At 65.9% G+C, this 20933-nt stretch overlaps 1 protein-coding gene across 9 annotated transcripts in view; it reads left to right on the forward strand.

Moving 5' to 3' along the window:
• Positions 1–20933, forward strand: part of MAPK8IP3 (mitogen-activated protein kinase 8 interacting protein 3) — a 44226-nt gene that overhangs the window by 16424 nt on the left and 6869 nt on the right. Inside the window, exons 3-17 of one of the 9 annotated variants that reach the window (XM_012743462.2) lie at positions 34–104; positions 359–450; positions 3724–3747; positions 5839–5983; positions 9448–9694; positions 10332–10434; positions 10669–10787; positions 16147–16158; positions 16834–16851; positions 17892–17949; positions 18210–18362; positions 18988–19042; positions 20141–20271; positions 20461–20517; positions 20605–20775. In XM_012743462.2, the coding sequence (XP_012598916.2) occupies positions 34–104; positions 359–450; positions 3724–3747; positions 5839–5983; positions 9448–9694; positions 10332–10434; positions 10669–10787; positions 16147–16158; positions 16834–16851; positions 17892–17949; positions 18210–18362; positions 18988–19042; positions 20141–20271; positions 20461–20517; positions 20605–20775 (1456 nt within the window). The other 8 variants (XM_012743467.2, XM_012743457.2, XM_012743470.2 and 5 more) reach the window with 8 other exon arrangements.

Below are 20933 nucleotides of genomic sequence, written 5' to 3' on the forward strand. Positions count from 1 at the left end.
GTGTGGCTGACGGCCGTCCCTTGTGTTTTCCAGTTTCCCGGCTGGAGGAGCGGGAGTCGGAGATGAAGAAGGAATACAACGCCCTGCACCAGCGGCACACAGAGGTGGGTGCCTCGGTGGGCCGGCCTTGCGCCCTGAGGCTGCGCCCCACTCCTACGTAGCGTTGCCGGCCTCTGGCTGCTGCTTCTAGTGCTCTCTCTTTCGGGCACTTTGCTGCCAGGGGAGGGGAAGCTGTCAGCCTGTGCCGGTTGGACCCGGCCTGGTCTTTGCTCCTCTGCGCACAGCGCGTCAGAGCCCGGCGGGCGGGGCGGGGCGGGGGCGTGGGGAGCGCGCGCTCACGGAGGTCCCCTTCCCGCAGATGATCCAGACCTACGTGGAGCACATCGAGAGGTCCAAGATGCAGCAGGTCGGGGGCAGCGGCCAGACGGAGAGCAGCCTGCCCGGGAGGAGGTAGGAGCCTGGGGGCCTCGGGAGCGAGTGCGAGACGCGTGTGACCCCAGCTCAGTCACCCTCGGGGAGGGTCTCTCCTGTCAGTCCTCGTCGCTCGTGGGCCCCACGTTCGTGAACTCACCGGCTCTCTGAGCCGTGTTTGTAGCCCCAGCCCCGCGCAGGGCTCCCCGCTGTCACTGCCCACACGCACAGAGCGGGGGCGGCTTGAGTCGGGGGACGCGGTGACGCCTGGCCTGTCGGTCAGCCTCGTCCCGGGAGCTGGCGGGGAGTTGGGTGGGAAGCCGGGACCTGGGGCCTGGAGACCCGGGTTTTCTCTTTTGCGAAACAAAGAAAATAGAATGGACCAGGACGAGACGTCTCCAGGATTTGAGCGTGCGATCGGTGGGGGACGTGCACTGTGTGCGTGCGCACTTTCTCTGAGGGCAGCGCGTCAGTGCTCGCTGGTGCGTGGTTTGAGGTGACTTTCTGGAACATGCTGCCGCGAATAGCCACCCGTGCGCAGGGCAGGGCGGGGCCGGCGGATTTCCAGGCCCTTGCTAGGCCCAAGTCCAGGGCCTGGCGCTCGCTCGGGTGGTGGGAAGAAGCCCGGGAGGGCGGGTTCCCTCCGCGCCCTCGGAGTGAAGACCACACTGGACCGCAGGCCCGGGAGCAGAGTCCCGGCCGGGGTCACCAGCCCGGCGTCGTGGCCACAGGGAGCCGGAGGAGGCAGCGTGCTGGGCGGAGGACCGAGGTTCCCAGTCTCTGCCCCGCCCCAGCCCGCAGAGCGGGACTGCGCTGCTACGTCCTGGCGCCTGGCTCCCGGCGCCGACTTCCCAACTTCCCGAAGCCAGGACTGGCGTGGCGAGCCTCCAGTGACGTCGAACGCGGTCCCCCCGCGCCAGCCTGGTCTGTGGCCGCCTCTGCAAACCAGCAGGCTCAGGACGTTCAACTCGGGGCCATGGCCAACGCGTCGATTCTGTGCTTCAGTCTCCTGGAAGCGCCGAGCGCAGGGCGTGAGGGGCCCGCGGGGCCGGCGGCGAGGAGCTGGTGGCTCTGACGGGGTCTCTCTGCCCTCAGCCACGCGTGGGTCCACGGCCGCCGCGCAGCACGTGCCAGGCCCCAAGCAGGGACGCCGGCCACTCACCGGCCAGCCCCGAAGCACAGGGAGAACCGAGAGAGGCACTTGGTGAACCGTCGAAGCTCAGCAGCCCCGTACTGACCCATGCTGACGCGCACAGTGCCGGGCGAGGTTCAGCGAGGGTGACCCCCCAGCCGGGCCGCGGCGACGCCTGGCCCGTCTTGCAGCCGCGCTGGGTGCCACGTGGGGACGTTTTCGCTGCCCCCAGCAGAGGGAAATTCGGACGTGCAGGCACCATCTTGTGACTCCAGACGCTGCCCGCTCCTCCACACCCGAAACCCTTCCTCCTGGCACGCGGAAGTCGGCACAAGGACTTCCAAGTGACAAATGAGACCTGCTGGAGTTGGGGTCCTACTGTTGTTTCTGTGGGACCCCAACCAGCGATGTGATCGGGGGCGGGGCAGGGCGTGGCAGCGCCGGGGAGCTTCGGCGAGGGGCCCTGTGCCGCGCAGGAGGAGCCCAGGGGGGCGAGTGCCTGGGAGGCGTGACGTCTGAATCGCACTGCAGGCCGCGGGCGACCGTCCTGGGTCTCGTGCTCAGGCCCCACAGACACTTGGCGAATAGACGCCCTTGAACCTCCAGGCCACGTGGGCTCAGCCAGCCCCTGAAGGTTCCAGCCATCACCGTGGCCGGGCCAGGCCTGTGGAGGCTCCCTCATGGGCGGGACAGGGCCTGGGCAGGGTCCACAGCCGGCGCCTCGGTTTCTTCCTGGTGCCCAGCGTCAGGCCGTGGGAAGCCAGCTCCCCTCCAGGGCAGCCCTAGACCTGCGCCTGCTACCGCCCACTCCTCGTCAGGGCTCTTGGCCACACATGGCTCTCGGGGACTCTCCGCGACTGCGCAGCGGCTCCTGACGGCTCCACGGCCGAACCCCCAGCCCGTCGTGCCCGGGATGGCCTGTGGGGTCCTCTGTCCATGCTGCTGCCTGGCCTCGGGCTCCCACCTCCCTCTGCGCACACGGGACCTCGGGGTCAGCAGCGAGACTGACGTGGCGGCAGCGGCCACCCAGCAAGGACTGCCCCCAGGCGCCTCCGTGCGAGACGGGACCCCCGGCCTGTCCGGGGGAGGAGGGGTGTCGTCCAGGCTGACGCCGAAGCCTTGGCACTGTGTGGTCCTGCCCGCGGGGCTGCGAGCCGGGCGGAGCGGCTGGTCACTTCAGGCCCCAGACCCCAGCGGTGCTGTAGACAGACTTCGCGAGCTGCAGTCTCCACGGTGCGCCCAAGCCACACAGGGCTGGTGGCCACCGCCTTCCTGGCTGAGGTGGCTGGGCTGTGTCCCGAGCCTGTGCTGGGCCGCGCCGCCTGCCCTGGACGCGCCGCCTGTCACTGCACGGCAGTCGCCACCGCGGGCCGGGCCTTCTTGGCCAGAACTACACAGGCAGGCGCACAAGCCTCCGCCACCTGCCCCAGACGGGCGCAGCCTCTGCGGGCGCCCCTAACAGGAGGGGCTGGTCAAAATGCGGGAGGCGCTGCCCTTTCGTTGTCCGAGTTATGACTCAGCGGGGCGGAGGCACCGGTGCCTTGCGGATCTGCACTGCTCCCGCGGGCGCGGTGGGAAGGAGCCTCCCCGCCGCTGAGCCTGTCCACCACTCAGCCCAGAGCCCGGCTCCGCGGGGCAGGGAGGGTGTGGCACTCGCGCCGCGGCCGACGCCCCCGAGCCCGATGGGCGCTTCCCTTCACTGCTGGCCTAGCTCCGAGCCTGCGTCTGGATAGGGCTGGCCAGCGCGGGGCCGCCGCTCCCCACAGGCCACCTGGGCAGGAGCATGTGCGTGTCTGTGTGTGGCCACGCGTGTGACGTTGCCTGCATGCCGCGTGCACGCGTGTGCTGGGCGCTGAGCAGACACGGCTCGCCGCCTGCGCGGGGATGTGTGTCCCTCGCCGCCCTGCTCCACAAGCGCCTGCAAAGGCCTCGAGTGGGAGTCAGAGCGTCCGCGTCCCCTGTCTGTCCCTGTCGACGTCCCTGTGTGGCCTCTGTCCGTCTGTGCAGGGCCCAGGCTGGCCCGGTGTCTTGGCGCCGCCGCGCACGTCAGCGTGAGCGTGCACGCGTGTCCCACTGTGCTCTAATGCTGTCTTCTTGTCTCGCCCTCTGTGCTGTCGCTGCCGTGTGCTGCCGTTGTGTGTCCCTGCCGTGTGCTGCCGTTGTGTGTCGCCACCCTGCAGTCCTCGCCAGTCGTGGAGGAAAAGGTAAAGCCACCGTGCCTGGGCGCCGGCGGGCGTGACCGCGGCGTGGGCTGCCCCAGGTGAAGGCGGCTGGCGGAGTGCTTGTGTCGTGAGCACACACGGCTCCTCAGCCCGTAGCACACCGTGCCGTGGGTGCTGCGGACCAGGAGTGACGCCCAGGGGGGCCGTGACGCCGCGGGGGCAGTGACGCCGCAGGCAGACTGGGCGGAAGGTCCCAGCTCAGCCACACAGCGGGGCCCGGCCGGTTCTCCGCACATGCAGCTCATGCCTGCCCGGTCACAGACGGGAAATCACGGAGCGGGCCGGGCGTGAGGGGCAGGGACGCATGCCTGGCGCTGGCCACTTTCAAGCTCTGCACCCAGAGCGGGTGGTGTGACTGTGACCCACCCGGGGACTGTGGCCCCGGCGGGCAACGTGGTGGTGACCCCCGTGGGTGGCATGGCCCCCAGGGCAAGGGTGGGGGGGGTGCTTGTGTCCCCCAAGAAAGCAGCAAGGACGCACTGAGAGGACCGGCCTACAGCTCAGATGGCCCAGGCAGCCGGCCGTGCTGGGCGCTCACAGGGCCGTGCCAACCCTCACGGGGTTCTGTGGGCAGCGTGAAGGGAAAGCCGAGTTTCCGGCTACAAAGTAGATTCCTGGTGGAGGCAGCAGCCTGGCTGAGCACGGTGCCATATCCAGCGCCTGGCTGTGGAAGCTGGGGGGGGGTCTGTGAGTGCTCCCCCTCACCCTGCTGTGCTCCCGGCTGCCCCGCCAGGCGTCTGGTGACAGCCAAGGGACAGCCTGGGTCTAGGGACCCAGTGTGCGCTCACCGGGGTCGTAAGTGCAGGTGCCTGACAGGGCCAGACTGGGCCCGGGAGAGGCGCTGCCACAGCTGGGAGCTCCGAGCAGACAGGGCGGCCAAGACGCCCCCCCCAGCAGCCATGCTCACTGTGCCCGGCGGCCTCGGCCAGAGCAGCGGGAGCGAGGGCCGGGCCAGGGGCGGCTGAGCGCCAACGCATGGGCAGATACGCAGCTTCCCCACGCCGACCTCCTTCCTTAGGGCCCGAGTTTATTCGGCTGTTTAAAGTGGCAGACTGAGCCGTGCCTAAGAGCAGCCACCTCCTGTGCATACGTGAGGTCACCGTAGGAAACCGCCCTCTGGGTGGCCTCGGCCCGCGCAGCCCCGCAGCCCCCGGAGCGCTCTGCTCCTCCAGCTCCTGGCCCTGAGACGGCACTGCCAGGTCCCAGTGGGCCCAGGGACCCTCACCCTGCAGGTGACAGCGTTGTGCTGAGCAGGACAGGCCGGCCGGCCAGTCCCCAGCACCGCGTGCGCCCCCAGAATCTTCCTAAAGCCGCCGCGCAGCCTTGTGCACTGAGTCAGTGGTGGCCGCTGCGCTCCCTCCCCCTCTCCGTCACCCTCATCCCCAGGGCAGGGCCCGGGGCTGGCGCTGCAGCTCATGCTGGGCCAAACGGCGCCAGGCGGCGGGTGCCAGCGAGATCTGCCCCGAACCCGGGGAGGCCGGGAGCCGGCCTGGCCTCTGCATCTGGGCCCACCCGTCCGAAGCCCCCCACAGGGGAGGCGTGGGGTGAGGACGTGGCCTCTGTCCCCCACATTGGCGGCCCACAGGAGGCCTTCGCCGGGGCCGAGCTCTTGCAACCCCAGTGCCCCAGACACCCCTCCGCTGCCCCTCTCTACCCTGGACCCGTCGTGTCAGACGTTCTGCGATGAAAAGGCTCGTGGGGAAACAGGGTAGGACTGGGGGCAGGAGGGGTCGAGGGACAGAGACCTGGGGCAGGGTCATTCCCTGCCGGCCCCAGGAGTCGGGGCGGGGCTGCCAGGCCCTGCGTGAGCAAGGCCAGCGTGGGGGACAGCCGCTGCGCAGAGCACCCGGTGGGTGTGGCCGGGACCCCGCGGCCCCTCACTGGCCTGCTGCGCGGTGCCGGCGCAGAGCCCGACGACGCAAATAGCGGACGGAGCAGGGCGGGAGGGTGGCGCCATGCGGGAGCACGCACAAGCAGGGCCGGAGGGTGTGGGTGTCCGCGAGGCGCAGGGAGGGCTCGGCCCTCTTTGGAGGCCCCGTCTAACCTCCCGCTCCCTCTCCCCTCCCCCTGCAGCAGGAAGGAGCGCCCCACCTCCCTGAACGTCTTCCCGCTGGCGGACGGCATGGTACGTGCACAGATGGGGGGCAAGCTCGCACCTGCGGGGGACCACTGGCACCTGAGCGACCTCGGCCAGCTGCAGTCCAGCTCCAACTACCAGGTTTCGTAGCCGCGCCTCGTAGCGAGGGTCTCCCCCGCCGCCGCGCCACGCCCACCCAGGCAGACGCCCCTCAGCAGCTCCCTGGGCAGAAACAGAGAAACCGAACGGGGTCAGCAGGCGGCGGCTACGGGGTAGGCCCCGCTTGGGCTCCTCCCAGCCAGGCGGACCTTTCTGGTGCTCATGTAGGCCCCTCTGCAGCCGGTCCAGCGCCTGTCAGGGCTGAGCTTAGTGACCATCTGCCAAGCCGCACCCCAAAATCCCAGCCTCATTGTGCAGTGGCCCCGAGCCCAAACGCATTCACAAACCCTGAGAGAGGACGAGCGTCCAGAGCCAGGTTTGGCTTCAGCCGGCAGACAGGCAAAGGCAAGGAGGTGGCGCTCCGCCCGCTGTCCCTGGTCACACCTGGTCCCTGAGTGTGAGGAGGCAGACGCCCCCAGGGTGTGCACAGCCGCCCAGGGAGCGCAGCCAGAATGCAGGGACCCCGGGAAGCCAGGTCACTTGTTCAGGGTCCAGGTCACTTGTCCCTGGTTTTGACCTGTGAGCTCAGACTGGCCAAGGTGGGCGGTTTCGGGCTCAGAGCCAGGTAAGGGTCGCTGCCCCGCTGGGGTGGACTCCGTGGAGCCCGGTGGAGGACGGCCACGCGGGCAAAGTGCTTGGGCCTCCGGGCTGGGCTGGGCTGGTGGGTGTGGGGTCTGGGGCTCGGGACCTCTTCGGAAGCTTCCTCCCTACTGCAGCTCTTTGCTGACTATCCCTCCTCTAAGTGTCCTGCCTTCCTGCAGCTCTGTCGGAAAGGGGCCCTGCTTCTGCGCTTGCTCTGGGGAGTGAGCGGGTCTCCGTGACTCTCGGGACACTCCCCCCAGTTTGGACGGTCCTGTGTGTGTGCCGGGAGGAGGCAGGAGGCCCGGAGGGGCCTCCCCAACCCCCGCGGCCCGGACCCTCCCCGCGCCCACGCCTGGACGCCGCCCTCTCTCAGCGTCTTTCCTTCCACCCCGCCTTGTCTGGGATGTGGTCTTTCTCTTCCTAAACTGTATCGTTTTGTGTTTGAGTTCACAGGTGTATTTTATTTGATTTTTCTTTTCTTTTCTTTTTTTTTTAAATAATCACATTTACGTTCTTTTTATTTTATGCTCTAGGTTTTAAGGTTTTTCTAATTTCTTAAATTTTTTTTGTTGTTTTTTTGTTTTGTTTTGTTTTTTGTTTTATGTACTGTATTTTCAGTGTTTTAACCAAACAGTTGTGGCTACTCATGGTGAGGAATGACCGCTAGGCGTTTGGGTTCTTTGCAATGCATTTGGAGGTCACTGCTACACGTTGATGTTTGGGAGGTTGAGAGGTTTGCCTTTAGGTAAGTTGTGGCCAGGGGGCGTGTCCCGTGGGTAAGTGGTGGCCCCGCAGGGTGACAGAGAGCTAGGGGCCCCGGGGGAGGTGCGGCCAGACCACAGACCTGCCCTCGTGGTCACCAGGGCTGGGACAGGCTGGGACGGGCCGTGAGGACGGGGGCCGGGCGGCGTGCATCACGCGCAGCTCCCTGTCTCCCCCGCTGGGTGGCGACCGAGGGTCCCTCCCCCTGGGGCACCCGGGCGCCTCCCACACGCGGGGCAGGCGAGGGTCTTCCGGAGCTTCATCAGGGGGACGCTGAGTGTGGGGGACACTCACGCCTGGTTTTGGAGGTGGTAAGAAGAGGATAGCGGTCATCTCTCCTCAAGTTAGCATAAGCCGTAGAGCCGGAATCCAAGTCTAAGACGTTCACGCAGAGCGACTTCCAGGGAAGGCAGACACGCGTGGTGCGAGGGCTGTCCCCTCTGCAGTGACATTCAGGGCCGGGCCGTGCCTGGCCATGGGTGTCCCGGGCCTCCACCCCTAGCTGCCAACAGCAGCCCCGTCTCAGCTGCGATAGCCAGAGATGTCTCTGGGCTTTGCCAAGGTCCCCTGGGTGCAGAAGCACCCCCGTCGGGAGCTGCTGCTGCAGAGGACCATGTGTCACTCTGGGGCTCCTCGCAGAGGAATGTAGGGGCCTGGGAGATGGAGCTAGACGTCTGTCCCTTGAACACATAGCCACGTTCAGCCGGCTGGGGACCCGCAGGGTCAGGCAGCCGCAGATCTTGGAGCTGGCTGCGGCTTCCGGGAGCCCCGTCTGCCCTGCTCAGTGAGGCGTGTGCGCCGGTCCCATGTGCATCCCCCCGCTGGAGAGGGCTGGACGCCCCTCTCTTGCCAGCTGCTCCAGGACAGCGTGCTGGGCCTCTGAAAGCCCCCCAGGCGCCTTCTGGGGAGACCACAGCTCCCGCAGTGCCTGTGCGGGGTCCCAGGGCCAGGTGGGTGCTGCCCAGGAGAGCCAGGCACCTGCTCTGGGCCGTCTGGGGTCACCAGGATTGGGTGACAGGAGGGTTGTTGAGTGGGCAGCTGTTTGTCTTGAGATTGTCCAGTACTTTCATCAGGAAAGACCGTAGGGAAAGGATATGTCTGTTCGTGTCTTATGTTGTCCAGATGGGCCTCGTCCCTCCCCGAGCTCTGCCCAGCGGCCAGTGCGGTGTCTCTGAGGTGCGATTATTGCTAGCAGGACTTTCTAAGTGTTCCTGGCCCTGTACGATGGCTCTCGCCTGTAATCCCAGCACTCTGGGAGGCCAAGGTGGGAGGATCACTCAAGCTCAGGAGTTCGAGACCAGCCTGAACAAGAGCAAGTGTGAGACCCCGTCTCTGCTAAAAATAGAAAATTAGCCGGGTGTGGTGGCCTCTGTAGTCCCAGCTTCTCAGGAGGCTGAGGCAGGAGGATCCCTTGAGTTCAGGAATTGGAGGCTGCAGAGAGCTATGATGATGCCACTGCACTCTCCCCAGGGTGACAGAGCAAGACTCTGTCTCAAAAAAGAAAAGTGTTCCTCCCTAGTGATATTATTAAGATAAATAGGTGACTGCAGTTTTTAATAATCTGGGCTTCCCACCGGCCCAGAGCATTTGGTGCCAGTCTGTTCTGTGAAAGTAGAGTTTTCGTGTATCCCACAGGCCTTGGCCTTAGAGCTGAACGCTGGTCCAGGTGACCTGGGGGGTCGCGCACTGTGACCCTGACTTGAGCAGGGGTCTCCTGGCCTCGGCAACAGGGCGGGCAGGACCACACAGTGACGACGGGATCAGACAGGGCGTCAGCCTGGCCGGCCTCTTCCCGGGGTCTTGTTCAGAGCCCTTCGCCCTGCCCGGGGCCGCGGCCTGCTTTTGACCAGCACCAGCTGCAGGGGCTGCCAGCCGCGTCCTCCGGGCAGCGTGGCGCCCGTCCCTGAGGCTTGGTGGGCGGCGTTGCGGGGGCGTGCCGCAGCCGTTGCAGACCCTCTGAGCAAGGCCGCCTGCTTCTGGGGAGCCGGAGGTGGCCTCGACCCTGGGCACGAACCCTGGGGAGAGATGGCGCGGAGAGAACCAGCCGCGGGCGGCAGAGGGACCCCGTGACTCGCTCTCCCTGCCCCTGTGCTTGGCCCTAGTGTCCGCAAGACGAGATGTCCGAGTCCGGCCAGTCCTCAGCGGCCGCCACGCCCAGCACCGCGGGCACCAAGTCCAACACGCCCACGTCCTCCGTGCCCTCGGCCGCGGTCACGCCCCTCAATGAGAGCATGCAGCCCCTGGGCGGCTTCGGGGGCAGCGGCAAGAGCAGCAAGCGGGCGAGGGAGAAGCGCCACAGCCGCAACATGGAGGTCCAGGTCACCCAGGAGATGCGCAACGTCAGCATAGGTGCGGCCTGGGCCCGGGCTGCCCACAGCGGGCGGGCGTTTCTAGCCTGTTGGGGCTTTAGCCGGGGCGGGTGCGGCAGTGTGCTCGGGCCGCCGTCACAGAGACCACGCGCCGGGCCACACAGGCGCCAGAGACCCGTGTCCCCACCGTCTGGGCTGACGTCCAGGCCGGGCGTCCAGGCTGGTTCCTGGGAGGCCTTGCTCCCTGGCCTGTGTCCTCGTCCCTTCTTACGAGCACGCCCTCAGGTTGGATCAGGACCCCCCCAGTGACCTCAGTTCACCTTAGCTGCTTCTTTAAAGGCTCCGTCCCCAAGTGCAGTCGCACGGGGTGCCCATCCTCATAGGGATTTGGGGGACCCCTCCCAGCAGCGCACGGTCTAGTAAGAGAAAGAGAAGTGACATCCGGCCCGTTCGGATTCCGTCACGGCTCCCGTGGACACAGATCTCGGGGAGGGGCAGGCGAGCCGCTGAGCGCCCCGTGCAGGGAGGCCGCAGCCCTCCCTCCCAGACTGTGCCCGGATGGTGTGGGAGGCCCGTCTCTAGCGACCCCTGCTAGGGCCGGTCTGGCCCGAGGGCCCCGCGGGCAGGCAGGGCGGGGCTCGCCGGACCCCTGACCCCAGGCCCCGCTGTGCTCCCAGGCATGGGCAGCAGCGACGAGTGGTCCGACGTCCAGGACATCATCGACTCCACTCCGGAGCTGGACATGTGTCCGGAGACCCGCCTGGACCGCACAGGAAGCAGGTGCGCAGCCCACGCCCAGGGGTCAGAGGCCACCTGGGTCGGTGGCCTTGGCGAAGGCCCGCAGCCTGTTCTGGGGGAGCATTGGGGCTGACGCCTAGAGCCCCGCCGTCCCCGGTCCACGCGCACCCGCAGCCGCGTCGGCATGGAGAGGCTGTGCCGGGCGGTGTCAGAAGGGTCCGGATGCCCCGCGGCGAAGGCCCCTGACTCTGTCTCCCGCCCCGTCCGTCCTGACAGCCCGACCCAGGGGATCGTGAACAAAGCCTTCGGCATCAACACCGACTCGCTGTACCACGAGCTGTCCACCGCGGGCTCCGAGGTCATCGGGGACGTGGACGAAGGGGCCGACCTCCTAGGTAAACTGAGCATCCCTGCGGCAACTGCAGGGCCGGGCTTCCTGTGCGGGCTGGTGGGCCGGGAACGTGGCTCTCGCAGTGTCAGGGAGATGCGCTCCCCACGCGGCCGCCCCTCGGCGTCTGCGGGAACTGGTCCCTGGACACCCCGCCTGGCCCAGGGACACAGCTCCAGTGTGGGGCGGCACAGGGTTGGCACGTGACCTCCGCACGCCCATCCGTGCGCTTCCGTCGTCTCTGAGTCTGTCTCGACGCCCGGCTCAGCGTGAATGCCTCGTGAACGGTCATGGCGAGGTGTTCGGGGAAGAACGACAAGGAAAGCAGTCCACACACGGTCAGTGCAGACGCGGCCCAGGGACAGGGGAGCCGACTGTGCCGTAGAATCACCCCCGGACCCCCGCCGGAAGTTCCTGTCAGCTAGGCCTGAGTGAGACGTGGCCGGTAGAAGTCATAGGTGGCCTTTATGGAGACGCCTGTGTGTGTTTTTTGAACCGTGGCAAAGTGTAAATAGCATAGAAGTTCACCATCGTAACCCTTTTAAGTGTTCAGTTCCGTAGTGTTAGGCACATTCACACTCAGTGGTGGCACCCTGGAAGTCCTCCCTCTAAGAGCAGGAAGAATGATTCGCTCACGCCTGTGATCCCAGCACTCTGGGAGGCCGAGGTGGCCGGATTGCCCGAGGTCAGGAGTTCGAGACCAGCCTGAGCAAGAGCGAGACCCCGTCTCTACTAAAATAGAAAGAAATTAATTGGCCAACTAACATATATAGAAGAAATTAGCCGGGCATGGTGGCGCATGCCTGTAGTCCCAGCTACTCGGGAGGCTGAGGCAGCAGGATTGCTTGAGCCCAGGAGTTTGAGGTTGCTGTGAGCTAGGCTGACGCCACGGCACTCACTTTATCCTGGGCAACAAAGCAAGACTCTGTCTCAAAAAAAAAAAAGAGCAGGAAGAAGATAGGATGCCCACTTTAGCTGTGTGTGTGTGTGTATATATAGATATGTATTTGTTTGTTTGTTTGTTTTTTGAGACAGGGTCTCTCTCAGTGGCCCAGGCTGGAGTGCAGTGGTGCGATCACAGCTCACTGCAGCCTCCAACTCCTGGGCGCAAGTGATCCTCCCACCTCAGCCTCCCAAGTGCTGGGATTACAGGTGGGAGCCACTGTGCCCGGCCAACAGTATATGTTTTTAATGACATTTTTCTCGTGTGTTGCAAAAACATCTCTAGGCCGGGCGCGGTGGCTCACGCCTGTAATCCTAGCACTCTGGGAGGCCGAGGCGGGCGGATTGCTCAAGGTCAGGAGTTCAAAACCAGCCTGAGCGAGACCCCGTCTCTACCATAAAAATAGAAAGAAATTAATTGGCCAACTAATATATATAATATAAAATCAGCCGGGCATGGTGGCTCGTGCCTGTAGTCCCAGCTACTCGGGAGGCTGAGGCAGGAGGATTGCTTGAGCCCAGGAGTCTGAGGTTGCTGTGAGCAAGGCTGATGCCACGGCACTCACTCTAGCCTGGGCAAGAAAGCGAGACTCTGTCTCAAAAAAAAAAAAAAAAAAAAAATCTCTAAAAATTATAGGCCAGAAACAGTGGCTCACATCTGTGACCTTCCCCATCCCTGTCAGGGAGCCCTTGGGACCCAGGCCGCCCGCTGTGGGGGTCACTTTGGTACGGAGCCCCATCAGTGGTGACCGGAGGGGCGGCAGAGGACTGGCCACTGCCATTCCAAGCTCTGCCCGGAGGCCGCGCTGACTGAGCTGGGGATGCCAGCGGTCGCTGCCTCTCGGTCGGTCGGGTGGGCGGGGCCCTGGGGTCGGACGCTGGAGCAGGTGCGCCCGGTGCTGTCTTTTCATGGGAAAGCTCACGCAGCACGCCTGGGCATGTCTGTTCCCGGACGTTCCTCCTGCCACTCGAGGACCGGGAGCTGTGGAGCCACAGCACAGGACGGGGACCGTCTGGGCTCCCCCAGGCTCACACTGGCTGGAGACCTCGCCCTGGGGGCGACTGCCAAGCCGCCGGCCTAGGGAGCCGGGAGGGGAGCCAGGAGGGGCGCGACGCTGTTGCCGTGTGTCGGTGGGAGGTCGGGGTGGCGGAGCCTGCTCTCAGGACCGGGCGGAGGGGTGAGCTGGGACCCGCGTCCCCAGCCTCCGGCTGTACGGGGTTAGGGCCAACGACAGGAGCCCGGTGCCCGTCCCCTCGCCGTAGTCACTGGCGCCTGCCCCTGAGCCGCACACCAGACTTCCCTGGGTGGCTTCCGAGCAGGCGCCAGCTGGGGACCCCGAGCAGACCTCCCGGCGCAGCTTGTGGCCCTTCTGCACAGCGGGAAGGTCCTGTCCCTTCAGAAACACGCGGGCGCTCTCCCCGGTGTGGCAGGTGCTTCTGAGGGTGGTCACGTGGTGCAGAGTGGTGTCCCCGAGGTCTGGCCCCGGGCTGGCGGCTCCACAGAACACCAGTGGGGTGTATGTTTCATCCCGCTGAATCCAGAGCACCCCAGTTTTAAGATACACCGTTATTTTAGCATGTCCAAGAAAGAAAATAAATTGCTGCAAATCAAACTACGACGGGCCGGTGGTTAAGACCCACTGACGTTTCGGCAGTGTTAACTCGAGAAGGAAATCTGCATCTCAGAAAGGACACAATCGGGGAGTGAGGGAATCGCCACTTTTGACCACTTCGCGAGTGGCAGGCGCTGGGGCAGCTGCCTCCCCTGCCCCTCTGGCGGAAATTTCGCAGAAAGCTGTTTCCATCTTACAAACGATGAAACGGAAGCTCAGAGAAGTCAAGCTTGTTTCCCGCTTGCTTGGCTGGACTCCGACCCCAGCACAGCCGGATCCGCCTCATCCCACGCTGCTGTGCCCCGGCCAGGCCACGGTCCCTCAGGACACGCTCCGCTCGTAGCCAGACCTGGAAAACGTCTAGAAATAGCCTGGCGCGGAGAATTGGAGCACATCACCGGAGGGCACGGAAGAAGCCGTCAGCGCGCAGAGAACCGTGACGCACGCCGGGGCCCAGAGCTTCGGCCCCGTGAGCCCTCGGGCAGCATCGTGGGTCGGGCCCTGTTCCCGCATAAATCCATTCGGTGCCAGCAGCCTTGCTGGGGGTTTCTGGAACTCTGTGAACTCTGCGTTATTTTATTATCATTATTATTATTATTCGAGACAGGGTCTCACTCCATTGTCCTGAGTAGAGTGCCATGGTGTCAGTTTACCTCACAGCAGCCTCCAACTCCTGGGCTCAAGTGATCGTCCTGCCTCAGCCTCCCGAGTAGCTGGGACTACAGGCGCACACCACAATGCTTGTCTGATTTTTCTGTTTTTAGTAGAGATGGGGTCTTGCTCAGGCTGGTCTCCAACTCCTGAGCTCAAGCGATGCTCCTGCCTCGGCCTCCCGGAGTGCTGGGATCACAGGTGTGAGCCACCGCGCCCGGCCTCTGAATGGACTCTGAAGTTCATCCAGAAGAATAAACGTGTGGGAATAGCCCAGGAAACCGGCGACGGCACAAGCCCGCGGCACGGCAGTTGCGTGTCTACAGCCATGAGCTGTGGTGGTTGAGACGTGGGGACAACCAGGGACTGAGCCCACAGCAAGAGCTGAGGACAGGCCTCGTTCCAGAGGGGCGTCCATGTGACAGATGTGGCATTTCGAGCCGTGGAAAATGGGTCCATTATTTAGTAAATCCACCGGATTAGTTGAGAAGCCCCCGGAATAAAATGAAGTCTGATCCAACCTCTCGCCACAAGCAAAAGTAATTTCCCGGAGGATTAAAGATCTAAACAGAAACAAGGACAGTTGAACTGGAGAAGAACATCGGAGAATATTTTCACAATCTCGGCCTCTCTGCATGACCAAAGCTGTAAGGAAAATACTGACGACCGTGGCCGAGGATGATGATGTCATTAAAATGGAAACAAATGGCAGAGGATGAACTAGGAACTTCACGGAAGACACCAAGAAATACGGAAGGATGCTGGACTCCAGGAATAATAAAGAAATGAAAATGAAGAGGAAATCGGGAAAACTCTTTTTCCCTGGAAGACTGGCAACGACGAAGGCAGCTGGGCCGCCCTGCGCTGCAGGGCTGGCGGGGCCTGGCGCGGGGTGGCAGCGGGCAGCACGTTCCTGGAGCAGGCGTCGCGGGGCTGGGAGGCCCAGGTCCTCCCTCGGGGACGCCGCGCTGCCGCGTCTGGTGGTCACACAAGCTGTCCACGCCCTAAGCATCCACGGGGACTGGGTCCTGTCTCGAGGGACAGGACAGCCCTGCAGGGAAGCCACGGAGTGCTGAGGGAGGCCGTGCATCCTTGGCGCCAAAGGGTCAGGGGCACGCGGTTGCCCACAAGGGTGGACGGCCGGCCCCGCTTTGCCGTAGGAGCCGTGGCCACCTGGAAAGCGCCTGAGCAGGGATGGGGGCACGTCCGCAGTGGCCGCCCCGCGAGTGGCCGCTAGAGAGGAGCGGCTGCTCGGAGCTGGGGCACTTCCTCCCCGGGACTCCCGTGGCTGTCGCCGTGGTGTCACTTAAGCCAGGTGACCTTCTAATGCCCCTTTCCTCCCTACGAGAAACGAGCCACGGAGAACAGAATCATTTCGTCAAGTCTGTGGAGAAAGAAGCGTTTCTCCACCCACGGCCGCGTCCCTGCCGTCCTCCCCGTGCCCCGAGAGGCCCAGCGCGGTGGGGCCGGCACGTGCCGCCCGCAGCCCCCGCCTCGCCTCTCCGCTTTTATTTTCATTTTTTATGTATATATATTTATTTTAAAAATTTAAAATAATATTTGTTCTTTTTTTCTGCACCCACTCATAAAGATTGAGGATAATGCCTCTCTGCCTTTGACTGACTTTTGCACATCGGCTCCTTGCTCCCTTTTCCTCTTCTGGCCCCCCGAGCCCCGAGCCCACGCCCTTCCCAGGGGAGCCGGAGTCCAGCTCCGGCCCAGATGGCGCCTCCCATGGCGCTCCCCTGCTCGGCCCGGAGAGGCTCCTGGGAGGCCAGGCACCCTCAGTACCCCGCCGCACCCCCACGCCGGGCACTCTCCTCCGCACAGGCCCCAGGAGCCGGGTCTGCGGAGCTCGGGCCCTGCTGGGCGGGGAGGGGGCTCAAGGGGGCAGCCGTGGGGTCGGGGTGCCGGCCCCGGCGTGGACCTGGGCTCGGGGCCTTGGCTGCCGGGAGACACGGCTGCTGGGCCTGCCTCTCGCGCTGGCTCTCGCCTGCCGTGGGCCGGGTCCTCGTGCTTCCTCGCCCTCCGGCAGGGGGTGGCCGGGCTGTTGGCGCTTTTCCTCCGATGAGAATGTTTTTATTTTGTCGGTTCCAGTCACCAACTGACCTTTGTCACTTTCCTCCCTGCCCGCCTCCGGTGCCGCGCTGGACACGCCAGGGGAGTTCTCAGGTGCGTAGCTCCATATGCAGCCGGGCGGGCGCGTGGGGCTCCATGGCCTCGTGGACGGTCCCGCCCTGGTCACGGCCGCCTGAGTGCCTGCATTTCGCTGTCCCACCCACTCCTGCCCCGGGGCTCACTTGTTTTTGGCCACCAGCCACTGACCGGGACCCCCGGGAGCGGCCGGCCCTGAGGGCAGCTCTGGCCGTTCTGTGGAGCCATTAGACACACTGGGCAGGGACAGGAAGGGCCAGAGGGCAGTTCCGTGGCCTCTCCCGCTGCCGGGTGCACCCAGAGTCAGGGATGCAGGGAGCCCCCGCCACGCACAGCACGGGGTCTCGCTTTGCTGCAGGGGTTGCGGGGCCCCTCCCGTCCAGTGCTCACGGGCGGCCCTGCCCCTGCCCAGCAGCCCCAGCTCCTCGGGGCGCCCTTAACTGCCCTCCTCACGGGGTCTAGCCTGGCAGTCTTCCCTGCGACCTCAAGGATAAACTTTCCGGAAGGAGCAGCTGGCTCCATCCCGCCTGCCCTCCCGGCTCCCGCCTGCGCCCACCCCCAACCCAGCGCAAACCAGCTCTAGGGCCGCTCACCCTGCTGTCCACATGGCTTAATGCGCTTCTTTTCTCTCTCCCCCCTCTCGCCCGCCTGCCCGGGTGGCCCTTCTCCCGCGGGACGGGACGGCTCCCGCAGTGCGCGATGATTTCTTTGGTAAGGCCAGGCCGCGGCCTCGCGTCCCTCCTCTCACGCCGTCTCCTCGTGCTTCACGCGCCGGGGGCTTTGCTCTGCATGAGGGGATGGGGGTCCCCAGCTCCCAGGCGGCAGGCCTGGGTGAGGGGCATCTCTCCACCATGCCTCGGTGGGCCGTGGGAGGTGGCGCCCTCCCTCCGAGCTGGCTGGCTCCCGGCAGGCAGACCATTGGCAGCCAGACAGGGCAGCTGGCCCCTTGGAGCTGCCACACGCTCAGGCAGACCCTGTTTGGGGTGAGCCCGGGCCTGCTGCGGCCTGTCCACGGGGGTCAGCGTGGACGGCAGGCAGGACCCTGACGCCCAAGCACACGGTGCTCCCGGTGCTGTCTCGTGGCTGCATAGACAGCAGGCAGGGCTGGGAGGGCCAGGCCTCGGGTCTCAGGGCCGCCCTGAAGGTCAGCAGGTATTCCTGGGGGCTTCGTGACCTGCCTGCAGGAAGCCTGGTCTGCGGGTTCCACTCTGGGGCCTGGCGGCACAGGGGCCGGGTTGATCCCTCCCTGTGCTCCTCTGTCCACTCCCTCTGCCGCCGGCCCCGTGTCCCTGGCCAGGCCCCCGGCCTGCACTCGCCCCGGTGGATGGCTGTGCCTGCCACGGGCCGTCCCATCTCTCCAGGCAGAGGTTTTCGCTGTCGTCTCTGTCCCGTCACCGCGGCTCCAGCATCATTCCGCTGTGGGGCAGCGCTCAGGCGTCCGCCTCATGCCAGGCCCGGGAACCGTCGCGAGTGGGCAGCGCCGGGCAGCTGTGCGGGCCCGTCCCGGGGCACCCAGGGCTGGAGCTGTGGGGACCCGGGGCACAAGCCCAGCGGCCACCCGGCCCCTGCCGCGTGCGAGGAGGGCCTTCCCGTGGGCGCAGAGCGGCCTCGGGGCTGACGGCACCTCCCGCTGCAGCCCCCTCTGCCTCCAGGCACAGGCCACCCCAACACCGCCACTCTGAGACAGGCGTGGGCGCGCCAGAGCCCCGCCTCGAAGGGCACAGGTCAAACCTCCACCCCTTTTGTTTCAGGAATGGGCAAAGAGGTCGGGAATCTGCTGCTGGAAAACTCACAGCTTCTGGAAACCAAGTAAGAGGCCCTCTCCCCCGGCCACTCGGGCTCACCCTCCTGGGGAGACGGAGGGACTCGGAGCAAGACTCCTGGGTGACCCGCTGTCCTAAGGACCCCTTCACTAGGGTGGCCAGATGGGGACGGGTCATCTACCTTCCAAGCATCCTTGACCGGGACGTGCCTTCGCGGACACGGACATGGGACGACCCCTCAGAAAGCCCCGTCCTGTCCTGCACCTGGGGCTCACAGGAAGCTCCCGTCTTTCTGCTTTTTCCAAGAAATGCCTTGAATGTCGTGAAGAACGACCTCATTGCCAAGGTTGACCAGCTGTCGGGGGAGCAGGAGGTGCTGAAGGGGGAGCTGGAGGCCGCCAAGCAGGCCAAGGTCAAGCTGGAAAACCGAATCAAGGAGCTGGAAGAGGAGCTGAAAAGGTGGGGGCTCCGCGGGCTCTGTGGCCTCCCCAGCACGCGCTCTCGCTCCGAGCCGGCCCTGTCCGCGGGCTGCCCCTCAGCTCCGCCCAGCCGGCCCACGCGGGCCCTGGCATCGCGCATGGGCAGGGGCCTGCGTGCGAGTCGCTCCTCTGGGCACGTGCAGGGCCTGGCCGCAGCTCTGCACCCCCCGTTTATTCGTGCAGGGGGAGGGCGGGAAGGGACCCCGCAGCCCCCTCTGCTCCCAGCCCTTGTGCAGCCAAGGCCAGGCCATGGGGCCACTGACAATTCTCTGGTGACCAGGGGAGGAGTGAGGGCCCAGGGCCGCCTCTGCAGGGGACAGGGCCTGCCGGGCTACTCCCACCCGCTTCCCGCCAGCCTCACTTGGCCAGAGCTGCCAGGACGGGCACCCGCGCCTCAGGGCACTCGTGGGGCCGGGCGTCAGGCGCTGCCCCAGGGGACTGGCAGGACCCTCGGGGCCCCAGACCTGAGAGCCGCCGCCCGGGTCCCTGTGCGGAGGGCCCCAGCCCTGCTCAGAGGCCCAGACACCCCGCTGGGCCGGCCCAAGCCTGGTCTTCCCGCGGCCCCTGGGGCCTCACCCGTCCCCATGTCCCCCCTCGTCCCGCAGGGCGAAGTCGGAGGCCATCGTCGCCCGCCGCGAGCCCCGAGAAGAGGTGGAGGATGTAAGCAGCTATCTCTGTACAGAATTGGTATATTCCACTATTAACATGCGGGGCTCGGGCGGGCGCGGGGCGGGGACTGCTGGTTCTGGGCTCCCGGCCCTCACCCTCCCATGTGACATCCAGTCCAGCGGCATCGTTTGCCGCTGGCGCCCGGCCCACACCCCTTGGTGGGACCCCAGCCCTGACGCCGGGCCGCCCTCAGTCCCAGGTCCCGGTGGCTGCGTTTCGCACGTCACCAGCGGGGTCTCCCTGGCTGTGCCGCACAGCCAGGCAGCAGAGGCAGCATCAGCCACCTGCTGTCCTTCCCCAGTCCCCACCCCAAGCCAAGGAGCATGGGGCGTCCTGAGGAGAACCCTTTAGGCCCAGGCGTTCGTAGGCCCTTCCCACCTCAGAGCTCTCTAGGCCCGAGGCATGTCCATCCGAAGCAGGACTGCCGGCCCTCAGGGAACAGGCTCAGCTCTGGGGTCACACTAACCTTGCCTTCCCCTCGGCCCAGTCCCTGGGGCTCGTGGTGAGGATCAAGGAAGTTGTGTGTCTTGGCCCTCCCCACCCCGTGCAGCCCCCACCTTCCCAGAGTCCAGGACAGAGCTGCAGGGGGACTGTGGCCCCCACCCCTGTCGCAGTGGGTCAGAGGGGGAGGCTGGGCCGGGCCCTCGCTCCAGGGGGGAGGTAGGACGTGCCCCGGAGAATGCAGAGTGCCCGGTGGTTGGGCCGTGTGGGGAGGACCCCGTCTGCCTGCCCTGTGCTGCGTGGCAACCCTTTGCTAGCCCCGCACAGGAGGCAGAAAGCGTCAGCGATCTGCTGGCTGGACCTTCCCGTCTCGTCATTCTCCTGGGCCGGGCCCGCCTGTGCCATGCTCACGGCATCTGTGCTTGTCCAGGTGTCCGGGGAGGTGTAGGAAGTTCCCTCGGTGGCAGCCCTGACAAGGCCGGGTGCACTGGGCACCCCCTGCCCCGCCACCCCCCACTCGGGTCCCCAGGGTCTGTGGGAAATCCCCACCTGGAGGCCACGCCCCTCCGCCCAGGTGGCAGGTCCCTCGAGGCAGCGGCAGGGACCGCAGCCCCCCGCGGCTGAGCCCCGCGCCCGTCCCCTCCGCAGGACAAAATCCCCATGGCCCAGCGCCGCCGGTTCACGCGGGTGGAGATGGCGCGCGTGCTCATGGAGCGCAACCAGTACAAGGAGCGGCTGATGGAGCTGCAGGAGGCCGTGCGGTGGACCGAGATGATCAGGTGCGCCCAGGCGCCCGCTCCCCACAGGCTGGGTGCCCCCGAGGCGCTCGCCCTCCTCGCGACCTGTGGTCGCCGTGGGACCCACACATCTCTCTCCGGGGAGGACAGAGGGCACTGGGGCCTCCGGGGGGGGGGGTCCCGGGCGGGGGAGTGGGGCGCCCCAGCGAGCTGCTCCCTGTGCCCCCGCAGGGCATCCCGAGAGCACCCATCCGTGCAGGAGAAGAAGAAGTCCACCATCTGGCAGTTGTGAGCCGCGGGCCGGGGGCGGGGCTGGCGGCTGGGGAGCGGGGAGGCCCCGGGCCACGGCCGCCCCTCACCACCTGTGCCCGGCAGCTTCAGCCGCCTCTTCAGCTCCTCATCCAGCCCCCCTCCCGCCAAGCGGTCCTACCCCTCCGTGAACATCCACTACAAGTCGCCCACCACAGCGGGCTTCAGCCAGCGCCGCAGCCACGGCATGTGCCAGATCTCGGCGGGCAGCCGGCCCCTGGAGTTCTTCCCCGACGAGTGAGTGTCCCGCAGCCTCGGCTCTGAGCTGCAAGGGGAGGGGACAGTGCCCGGGGCCCCTCCACTCCCAGTCCTGAAGCAGGATGTTGAGGGCCGGCCTCGCCTCTCGGGACACCGGCCGCGGTGTCAAGGGTCGCGGCTTCACGCAGCTGGCACAG

This window comes from Microcebus murinus, chromosome 19, assembly GCF_040939455.1.
Source record: "Microcebus murinus isolate Inina chromosome 19, M.murinus_Inina_mat1.0, whole genome shotgun sequence".
NCBI lineage: Eukaryota > Metazoa > Chordata > Mammalia > Primates > Cheirogaleidae > Microcebus > Microcebus murinus.